Source organism: Rhinopithecus bieti, unplaced genomic scaffold (genome assembly GCF_001698545.2).
Source record: "Rhinopithecus bieti isolate Rb0 unplaced genomic scaffold, ASM169854v2 scaffold_13747, whole genome shotgun sequence".
Lineage (NCBI taxonomy): Eukaryota > Metazoa > Chordata > Mammalia > Primates > Cercopithecidae > Rhinopithecus > Rhinopithecus bieti.
In genome coordinates, this window is record NW_016807729.1 from 585569 (window position 1) to 596667 (window position 11099).

The 11099-nt window shown below is 49.7% G+C and overlaps 1 protein-coding gene across 4 annotated transcripts in view; it reads left to right on the top strand.

The window, feature by feature from the left end:
• The window catches only part of ZC3H12D (zinc finger CCCH-type containing 12D), a 41838-nt gene that overhangs the window by 12071 nt on the left and 18668 nt on the right, over positions 1 to 11099 (top strand). For all 4 annotated transcript variants that reach the window (XM_017883662.1, XM_017883663.1, XM_017883665.1 and 1 more), the window contains exon 3: positions 3417 to 3791. In XM_017883662.1, coding sequence (XP_017739151.1) covers positions 3487 to 3791 — 305 coding nt within the window. In that variant the 5' untranslated portion in view covers positions 3417 to 3486. The remainder of the gene's footprint in view (positions 1 to 3416; positions 3792 to 11099) is intronic.

An 11099-nucleotide genomic window follows, 5' to 3' on the forward strand; every position in this document is an offset into this window, starting at 1 on the left:
CACCGTGTTAGCCAGGATGGTCTCGATCTCCTGACCTCGTGATCCGCCCGTCTCGGCCTCCCAAAGTGCTGGGATTACAGGCTTGAGCCACCACGCCCGGCCCTAAAAATAGTTTTTACTTTGAAGATGCCCTGAAAAAATCTTGGAGTCCCCCAAGCTTCCCTAGACCACACCTTAGGAACCACTGAAGTAGTCACTTAGCAAATGTCTGTTGTGTGACAGCACTCTGAGTTCCCATAACATTTAAATAGCATGCACAGCATTTGTCTCACAGACTTATAACTGTGCCCGGCACTCAGTGGGAGGTGTGAGCAAATCATGCAGCTGTGGGGCCCATCAGAATATAGGGGCTGGTGGAGAGTCTGGGTGGCACCCCAACACTGAAGGAGAGGGGACATAGCTGGACCGATTTAGGGAAAGAATGAGGCCAAGTTATACAGCCTAAGGGAACAGATAGTTTCAAGAAAGGGCAGTCCACAATTTTTTAATTTAAAATAACAGGTCAAGGAGTGGTTCCCAGTTTCAAAAACGGCAGAGAGGTGGCATAAGGCAAAGACTGTGAAGATGTTGCTGGAGTTGGCAGTTAGAAGGGGCTGGTGCCCCTGGGGTCAGTTTCATTATTTCACGTGGTACCTGCCATCAGTGGGCTGAGGTGGAGTGGGAGGTGAGCAGGTGGCCGCTGCGGCAGAGGCCTCTCTGTCCAGGGGACTGGCTGCGAAATGCCTTTCACTTGCCAGACCCTGCCATTGTTAGATCTGCTCTGGCTCATGACCTCCTGGGACAGGCCTGCAGAGAATGCCAGGCCAAAGTGGGAACCTAGCTGAGAGATGTGATTGACGCAAAGAAGTCAAATAGGAGAAGAGGGACTGAAGGTCAGGAGCCTGTGATACTGAGATGAGGATGGTGTAGAAAGGTGGATGTGCCAGAATGTTCACTGAGCCTGATTTGTAACAGCGAAAAATGGAAAACAGACTTTCATCCTATGACACATGGTTTAAACACTGAAGAACATATTCACTCATTCATTCATTCATTCATTCATTCACCAATCAACACGTATACATTGAATTCAACCATGTGAGTCACTGTCCTAAGTGCTGGGGATACAGTGAGCAGCAGAACAGGTAAACTGGCATGGAAAGATTTCTAAACTGCATTTCTATTCTATTCTATTCTATTCCCTTCCCTTCCATTCCATTCCATTCCATTCCATTCCATTCCATTCCATTCCATTCCATTCTGTTTTTATTTTTTAGACAGGGTCTCGCTCTGTCACCTGGGCTGAAATGCAGTGGTATGATCTTGGCTCACTGCAGCCTCAAACTCCTGGGCTCAAGAGATTTTACCGTCTCAGCCTCCTGAGTAGCTGGGACTACAGGCCAACGCCACCATGCTCAGCTAATTTTTTCATTTTTTTGTAGAGTCAGGGTTTTGTCATGTTGCTGTGACTGGTCTCAAATTCCTAGGCTAAAGCGATCCACCTGCCTCGGCCCCCCCAGAGTATTGGGATTACAGACATGAACCACCGCGCCCAGTCAAAAATGCATTTTTTTTTGTTTGTTTGGAGAGATGGAGTCTCACTCTGTCACCCAGGTTGGAGTGCAGTAGCACAATCTCGGCTCACTGCAGCCTTCGCCTCCCAGGTTCCAGCGATTCTCCTGCCTCACCCTCCCAAGTAGCGGAGATTACAGGCATGTGCCACATGCCTGGCCAATTTTTGTATTTTTAGTAGAGATGGGGTTTCGCCATGTTGGCCAGGCTGGTCTCGAACTCCCGACCTTGGGACCCACCTGCCTTGGCCTTCCAAAGTCCTGGAATTACAGGCGTGAGCCACTGTGCCCAGCCCCCAAAATGCGTTTTTAATAATAAAAGTAAGTTGCTGAGCAATAAGTGTAATATGACACCATTTGTGTGAAACTAAAACAAAACAACTCTAAAACAATATTTGTGTTTATCTATTAGACATGCAAGTGAACTTATAGAGAAAGCACTAGAGGGATGCAGAAAAACAGTAGGGGAAGCGAGTGGGTTGGGGTTGCGCAGGAGAGACATCATGTATTTTATTCATCGTTGCTTGGAGTTTTCGCTTGTAGTAAATATGTTTTCATGATTATTTCTGTATTAAAAAATTTATTTTTTTGAATATATCGGTCTTTGTGGGTAGAAAAGAGGAGGGACCCAGGCTGTCTAGAGTGTTCCTATTGGTTTAGTCGTCTTCCTTTAGAAACCATCTATCAGGCTGCAACCCCCTTCCCAGGTCACCCCCCACCCCCTGGTGTAGGCCAGGACGTAGTGCCTGGCTGGGACGGATGAAATTTGGGGTAGGCCCCCTTTTTTTTTTTTTTTTTGAGATGGAGTTTCACTCTTGTTGCCCAGGCTGGAGTGCAATGGTGTGATATTGGCTCACTGCAACCTCTGCCTCCCAGGTTCAAGCGATTCTCCTGCCTCAGCCTCCAGAGTAGCTGGGATTACAGGCATGCGCCACCATGCCCGGCTAATTTTTGTATTTTTAGTACAGACGGGGTTTCACCATGTTGGCCAGGCTGGTCTCTATCTTCTGACCTCTTGATCTGCCTGCCTCAGCCTCCCAAAGTGCTGGAATGACAGGCTTGAGCCACTGTGCCCGGCCGGGGCAGGCCCTTCTATTGCAGAGATTCAGTGTGGTCTGAGTTAATCATTAGGGAAAGCTGTGCAGGGCACCAAGCAGAATTTGGGTGGGAGCACTGCCTTTCTGGGAGTAGAATTCACCAGGGGTCACTTGGCCTTGGGTAAGCCAGGGGCCTCTGTTAGTCCGCTTGGCCCCAGAGCAAAGCACCATAGACTGGGGGCTTAAGGGAAATTCATCGTCTCATAGTTCTGGGGCCTGGAAGTTCAAGGTCAAGGTGCCTGCAGGGTTACTTTCTCCCTTCTCCATGAGTCTTCATATGGTGGTCCCTCTGTGTGTTCTGTGTTCAAATTTCTGCTTCTTATAAGGACACCAGTCATATTGGATGAGGGATCTCCTTTTAGAGGTCCTAGCTCTAAATACAGTCACACTCTGAGGCACCGGGGTGAGGAATTCACCACGGGAATTTTGGGAGGTCACTATTCAGCTCCCTACAGAGCCTGAGAAACAAGAAATCTGTGTTTGGCCTGTCCTGAGTGCTGGGTGCACGCTCAGCCCCTGCAGCCCTGGTGTGTGGTCAGGGTTCCCTGCCAGTCAGTGTGGGGTGAAGGCCTCAGAGAGCGCACTGTGAAAGCAGCGTGATTGCTTCTGCAGCTCCGCAGCCACACTGAGCAACTGAAAGTCCCCAAGGGGACTGGGCTTCACCTGATTTCCTGACAGCTAGGCCGGGAGGGAGCCAGCGCAGGCATACCTTGCCCTTGCCCCAGTCTGCCCAGGAAACACCTGATGGATGCGTTTTTTTTCTCTTTAGCTCACGCCTGCAGGGCTCTGAGAGGAGGACACCTGGGGCAGGACCTGTGCCCGTGGCTGCTGGGCACAGCATGGAGCACCCCAGCAAGATGGAGTTCTTCCAGAAGCTGGGCTACGACCGGGAAGACGTGCTCCGGGTGCTGGGCAAGCTGGGCGAGGGCGCCCTGGTCAACGACGTGCTGCAGGAGCTTATCCGCACAGGCAGCCGCCCGGGGGCCCTGGAGCACTCGGCTGCACCCAGGCTAGTGCCTCGGGGCTCCTGTGGGGCCCTGGACTCTGCCCAGCGTGGCCCGGGGACAGCCCTGGAAGAGGACTTCGGAGCCCTGGCCAGTTCTCTGCGACCCATAGTGATTGATGGCAGCAATGTGGCAATGAGGTAGCTTCCCTTCATCCTGTAGCTGGGGCTGGGGAGGCCCATGTTCGCAGGAGCCCTGAGAACTGTCCCTGTTCTCTGTGGTTTGGTCCAAAGAGCTCTGGGGCCAATGGATCAGGCTTTGAATCCCTGTGCCATCTCTTAGTAGCTGTGTGGCATTAAGCAAGTCACTTAACCCCTCTGAGTCTCGTTTTCTCCATCTGTACAGTTGGGATAAAATCTCTGTAGAGGGTTTTTGTGCACAAAATGCCTAGGATAGTGCCTGACACAGAGCAAGTGTTCAACAAGTGTAGCTGTTATTATCATAACCCAGAGGAAGAGCCTTCTTTTGGGGAAGGTGTGGTAATGAGGGAGGCAACCTGGGTCAAGTGTTGGCAGATGTGGCTTCTTGTTGGGAGTTTGTTCCTAACTGGCTGCGAGACTCTGGGAAAGCTGCAGGACTCATTTCCTCGTCTGTGAAAAAGGCCCACAAATATCTCTTCTATCTCAAGATTATGAGCAACAGAGGGGCTGGTGTGCTTTGAAGTGTGCTGGAAGCCCTCTGCTGGGGTTGCTGGGGAGGCGGTGTTGCGGTTCCCCAGTTAAGTTTGAGAGATTTGTTTGTGGCCCCCTCAGCTGCAGATGCGGCTGTGTGAACATTTGTGTGTTGGCATCTTTGTGGGTTTCAGAAATGCCAGCCTCATGCCCGAATTGTTATCTGCCTGTCTTGGCTAAGCTCCTCTGTGACGGAATCTCTGCAGCCTCCCCCAATACCCTGCTGGGCGAAGTGGGGCATTGCTCAAACAAGTGGATTATTCTACCACTTGGCTTTGTTACAGCCGTGCAAAGGGCAGAGCCATGGGAAATGGTTTACTCACAGCTGTAAATATATGTGCTTCCCTTTTCAAAAGCTGAGTTACTCCCACCATAGGTGGGAATCCATAAAAGCAATTCTCCACAGTGCCGAATGTGTCAACAGAGCCTCCAAGAGTTTCTCCTGGGGATTTGGGCTCACTTTGGGTTTGGTGTTGCAGGACCTAGGTTTGCAATGGTTCAACCCAGATAGTCCAGCCTCAGGGGCTGTCCCTGCCCTTTTTGAGGTGTGTACTGAGGGGTTTTTTTTTTTCAACTTTTGACCAGCTAAGTCTCCTTGGCATTGATGACATCAGCAGGCGATGGAACCCTCTCTTTCTCCTGGGACTTAGGGGCTGGCCCAGGGGTTCTCTGTCACATTCTCACCCATGTCATGTATAGGCACCAGATAGGTAAACCTATGAAATCCTGCTCAATTTAAGATATCTGGGAAGCTAAAAGGATTTTTAAGAATCCAGTAGGCTCTGAGGGTCCTAGAAAGTCTAGAAGGGGTTGTGAGAGGGGCCTGGCCTCTATATGATCTGAGCAAGGAACCTCTCCCTCTGGGCTTCCATAGAAAGAAGGCGTTGAATGCTTAAATCAAAGACCTTCCCAGTCCTAAGGCTGTATGAGTTCTGTGATTCCAAATCAAAAGAGCAGAGTGGCTGTAGGGTAAAAAGACTCTTTCGGGGCAACAAGAAACATGTCTGGTCTCCAGAGAATCTCTTTGGGGACCAGGCATGTTTTAGAAATTGTTATAACAGGACAGTGGTGGAGGGTTTTGTTTTTATGGGAGTCTCTGTTGCTGCTTGGAGTCAAACTTAAGCCACATCCTCTGTTTGCACATGACCGTAATGTGTCCTGGGTACACCCATTGAACCCCCACCTCTGCCCCTCACCTCCCATGATTGCAATCAGATTAATTTTCTCATGCTCAGTCTGTGTGGGTTGCACATCGAAACCCTTACTCAGACTTACTACGAAGAATGTGTCAGAGCATAAATGTTTTCACACACTGGCTACCTCCAAAACCTTTAAGTTCCAGAGCACATGTACGTATGCTCTGTGTGTGTCATATATGGACACACACACACAAAATGTGTCTACACACACACACACATATCCCCTCCCTCTGCCCCTGGATCCCAGTAGTTAGGGAAAAGAGACAAATGGCACAACCGCCACCTGATCACAGGACTTAATTTGTTCCTTTTAAAGGCAAGTTCTGGCCGGGCGCGGGCGCGGTGGCTCAAGCCTGTAATCCCAGCACTTTGGGAGGCCCGAGACGGGTGGGATCGGCGAGGTCAGGAGATCGAGACCACCTGGGCTAACACGGCGAAACCCGTCTCTACTAAAAAATACAAAAAACTAGCCGGGCCGAGTGGACGGGTGCGCCCTGTAGTCCCAGCTACTTGGGAGTCTGAGGCAAGGAGAAATGGCGTAAACCCGGGAAGGCGGAGCTTGCAAGTGAGCTGAAGATCCGGCCACTGCACTCCAGCCTGGGCGACAGAGCGAGACTCCGTCTCAAAAAAAAAAAAAAAAAAAAAAAAAAAAAAAAAAAAAAAATAAAGGCAAGTTCTGGGGACAGTGGGGTGTGAGGTTCCACCCTATCCTCTGCCCCTTCTGCAGTGACATCTGTTGTGTCCTCCAATGGGATTTTCAGCAGGACACACGTCCCCTGGGTCTGCCATATCCTTAGTCATGAAAGGTTCAAGCGGGTGCTGACCCTTCACAGGCAATGGGTGATTGAAACCCAAAGTGGTGTCTCATTGTTATCTGTTGACCTCAAAATTCAATTAACCTCAGAAACATGGTTTCTGAAAATTCCCTTTCACTGAGGTTTTGTAGTATTGCAGACATTGCCATTTTCCGTTTTTGAAGGCAATACTGCTTCATGTACTGTCTGGCCTTGAAATGGTGGAGAGGGGCTTAAAGACCGAATGGGACACCTGTTCTTCCCTCCTTGAGCGGATGAGAAATGTGGCTCCTATTGGTGGGAATGTTCTTCAGTGTGCCGGTTCCTGGCTGTGGCTCTGTCCCCTGGAAACGTCCTTCTGGAAATTCTAGAGGAGAGTCTTTTTATTTTTTCCAGTTTCTAGAGACTGCATTCATCAGCTCATGGCCCCTTCTATCTTCAAAGCCAGCAATGGCCTGAAAAGATGATATACACAATGTGGCATGTCTATGTACATATATGTGTTTCTCTGGGGGAAAGATTTATAGCTTTCAATAGATACTTGACAAAATATGACAGCCCACTGACATAGAATGAGAAATTACAGGTAATACTATGCTTTATGGCCAGGGATTTACTTTTCCTCTGCCTTTCGGGAGGCACTAGGCCATGTGTCCCCTGTTAGCACAGAGAATATTAGAGCAGACCATCAGTCCTTGTTCTGATCCTCTCAGTTACACAGGAAGGGACTTGACAGGCTTGACAATGGTCAACACTGGCTTGAATCAGACCCTGACCCCCACCTATGCTTCCTAACCATGACACAATAGGTAGAAGTTTCTGTGGGCTTCTTTCCCCAGTGCTTCAGAATGTTTAGCCCAAGGCCATTGGTCGTGCTTGGCTGAACACAGAAGGCCTGGCTGCTGCTCTCTGGAGGCTGACAGAGTGGGCCACTGGCCCAGTGCTTTTTACAGAAATGGGCTCTTCTAAGCAGGACTACTGGCATCGTTCATCATTTTGTTTAAGAGGTGGGTCAACGTAATGAGAACTACAAGTGATGATGTGGTGAGAGTGGAAGACGGGGCCCTGGTAAACAGACCTATGGCTGCCCCCAGTTTTGCTGGACCTCTTGCTGCACCCCATAAAGGAAACCAGGGAGGTCAGAGGCATGGGACCGCTAGGCCAGGGCTGCCCAACACAACTCCCCGCAGTGAGGGCAAGGCCCACCCCTGCCCTGTCCCCCCAGAGCCACTTGCCACGTGTGGTCATCGAGCACTTAGAATGTGGCCAATGCAACCAAGGAACTGGCTTCTACATTTTAGTTTTTAAATTAATTTTAATTTAAATGTGAATAGCCAGGTGTGGCAAGTGGCTACAGATTGGACTGTACAGCTCTCCCTTTTCAGCCATCCAGCTGTGTGACCTCAGGTAAGTCACCTGGCTTGAGCCCTATTTACACAATTAGGAGGTTGGACTAAACCTTAAAAGGCCTTTTCATCTCTAACATGTGAGGATTCAAGGTGGCTATTTTAAATATGCTTGAAATAAATAAATACATTTATTTTATTTTATTTTATTTTTTTCTTCAGACAGAGTCTTGCTCTTTTGCCAGGCTGGAGTGCAGTGGTCCAATCTCGGCTTTCTGCAACCTCTACTTCCTGGGTTCAATCGATTCTTCTGTGTCAGTCTCCTGAGTAGCTGGGATTACAGGTGCCTGCCACCACACTCGGCTAATTTTTGTAGTTTTTTGTTTGTTTGTTTTGAGACAGAGTCTCGCTCTGTCGTCTCGCTCTGTTGCCCAGGCTGGTGTGAAGTGGCAAGATCTTGGCTCACTGCAACCTCTACCTACTGGGTTCAAGCAATTCTCCTGCCTCAGCCTCCCGAGTAGCTGGGACTACAGGCATGTGCCACCATGCTTGGCTAATTTTTTGTATTTTTAGTAGAGACTGGGTTTCACCATGTTGACCAGGCTGGTCTCGAACACCTGACCTCGTGATCTGCCTGCCTTGGCCTCCCAAAGTGCTGGGATTACAGGTGTGAGCCACTGCACCTGGTCAAATTTTTGTATTTTTTTAGTAGAGATGGGGTTTCACTGTGGGCTTCTTTCCCCAGTGCTTCAGAATGTTTAGCCCAAGGCCATTGGTCGTGCTTGGCTGAACACAGAAGGCCTGGCTGCTGCTCTCTGGAGGCTGACAGAGTTGGTCTCGAACTCCTGACCTCAAGTGACCCACTCACCTCAGCCTCCAAAGTGCTGGGATTATAGGTGTGAGCCACCGTGCCTGGTCAATACATTTTTTCTCATAAAGGAATTTCTCTTCTTTAGAGGTTCAGAGAGTGTAAGTAACTCGCCTGAGGTCACAGAGCAAGAAGAGCCAGCTCTGGATTCAGTGCTCTCTCCAAAGCCTCGTGTTCCCCTGAGACATTACCATTCCTTCTGCTCTCCCCCTGGCCTAGGAAAGGGCCACAGGGTAGGAGACCCTGATCCATAGGCTCTTGTCCTGCAGCCAGAGCCTGGCAGAGCACAGGTGGGCTCTGCTGCAGTTAACAAGCCCTGGACTTGTCAGCTGCAGACAGGAGGTATGAGGCCTCACTCCCTCCACAGGGGCCCTCTACAGGGCAGGTGCCCAGGATGCCCTCAGAGTGCCACATGTGCCTCAAATAGTAGCTCTCATGGACTAGCAGCCCAAAGACTGATTTCTGAGTGCAGTCTCCATAACTTCAAGGTAGGGCCGTGTGTGTGTTTCTGTGAGAAAGAGAGGGACATCAGCTTGGATTATTCAGCTGAATATCTGAGTCCATAGATACCTCGCCTTAAGAATAATGTCCAGCAACTTTTTAAAAAGAAGGTATCTTTCATTGAAAGCATGTTCAAAATGGCATCATGGCGTGTGGGAAGAGCATGAATTCTCGCGAGCCAACAGTTGCAGTATTTTCTTGCCTAGGGCAGGCAGACTCACAAGTGCCCAGCCTGTTTTACATTCTGTAGGCAAATCTAGAAAAGGTGGGATTTGAAGTACAAGCTTGGGGGAAACCACCTGATAATTTCACATCCTCTTAGTGCCCCAAAGTAAGGTTTCATGTAAATGTGTCCTCATTTTGAAGTGCACAGGGCTTTTTGCTTTGGCTGTTGTTTACATTTTTATACTCTCAGGACACTCTGCAGGCTCTGGTTTGTGCTGGAGTAAGGGATCTCCAAGGAAGAGACAGATCAGGCTTGAAATCGTACCTCTCAGTTTTCATCATGACCCTCTCAGTGGGTTCCCAGCAGGCAAGAAAGATAATGGTGGGGTTTATGACAGGGCTGGGGGTCAGACCTGAATCTGTTCTGTCCGACGTTAGCCTTGGGCTCCTTCCTGTCTGCACCCATTTCTTGTAAGATGAAAGCTCCCAGAGCAGCCCCTGCTCACCCTCTCTTTCCCCTGTCTTGAGCTGGGGAGAGATCTCCTGGTGAGGTCAGGGTGTTTACAATGGAACCCCCAATAAGAAACAGAGTTGGCAAGAGCAGCTTCCCTTCACATCTCACACCCCTGAGGAATCATTCCTCCTCTCTTTCCTCCCGCCCACAGCCACAACCTTCCTCCACATGTGACTGCTTTGGGAGCCGCTAGCCTTTGCAGGAATTTCTTGGCAATAGTCAAAGATGCAGTGGTGTACAATTGGATTGTCTAGTTACTGAAACTGGCTGGCACTCTGATTGCAGTTACCCCACGCACAGTTGTCAGGCAGGCAAAATTTGCCTTAGGTGCCAACCCACTTCCTATTTGTACCTTCGGTTATTCAAAACTCCCAGCTCTGGCAGGGTGCAGTGGCTCATGCCTGTAGTCACAGCACTTTGGGAGGCCCAAGCGGGCGGATCAACTGAGGTCAGGAGTTTGAGACCAGCCTGAATAACATGGCGAAACCCTATCTCTACTAAAAATACAAAATTAGCTGGGTGTGGTGGTGCATCCCAGCTACTCGGGAGGCTGAGGCAGGAGAATCGCTTAAACCTGGGAGGTAGAGGTTGCGGTGAGCTGAGATTGCGCCATTGCACTCCAGTCTGGGCAACAAGAACAAAACTCTGTCTCAAGAACAAACAAAAAACAAAAACAAAACTCCCAGCTCCTGTCTCCTTTTCCCAGGGCCTGGCTCTTGGCTTGCTGCCTGATGAGCTGGTTCACAGTACTGGTTAACAAAGGCATGGGGTGCCTTTTTTTTTAAGCACGAGCATTTAAACTGTGGGTTACTATTGTTCCAAAGGAGCTGCCATCTGGAGCCTGGGGTATAGATGGAGTTGGGGGGAATCAGTGGTCTTCGGGAGACTAGGGAGGAAGAGTTTGCAGCCTAAGGGGTCAGGTTTTGAGGGCTGCCCCTAGATCAGAGAGTTGGACACATTGTTTTGCTTCAGTTTCCTCAAGGGTAAAATGGGGACAGGGTAACTTCCTCAAGGGCTTGTTGTAATGATTAAATGAGGCAAAAAGTGCAAAGTGCCCCGGCAGACAGAACCCTCTACAGATCTTAAAAATGAGTTCCAAGGCCAGGTGCAGTGGCTCATGCCTGTAATCTCAGCACTTCGGGAGGCCAACGTTGCAGGATCACCTGGGGCCAGGAGTTCAAGACCAGCCTGGGCAACATAGCCAGACCTTATCTCTACAATAAATTTCTAAAATTAGCCAGGTATGGCAGTGCGCACCTGTAGTCCCAGCGACTTGGGAGGCTGAGGTGGGAGGATTGCTTGAGCCTGAGAGGTCGAGGCTACAGTAAGCCGTGATTGTACCACTGCACTCCAGCCTGGGTAACAGAGCGAGACTCCATTTCTAAAAAAA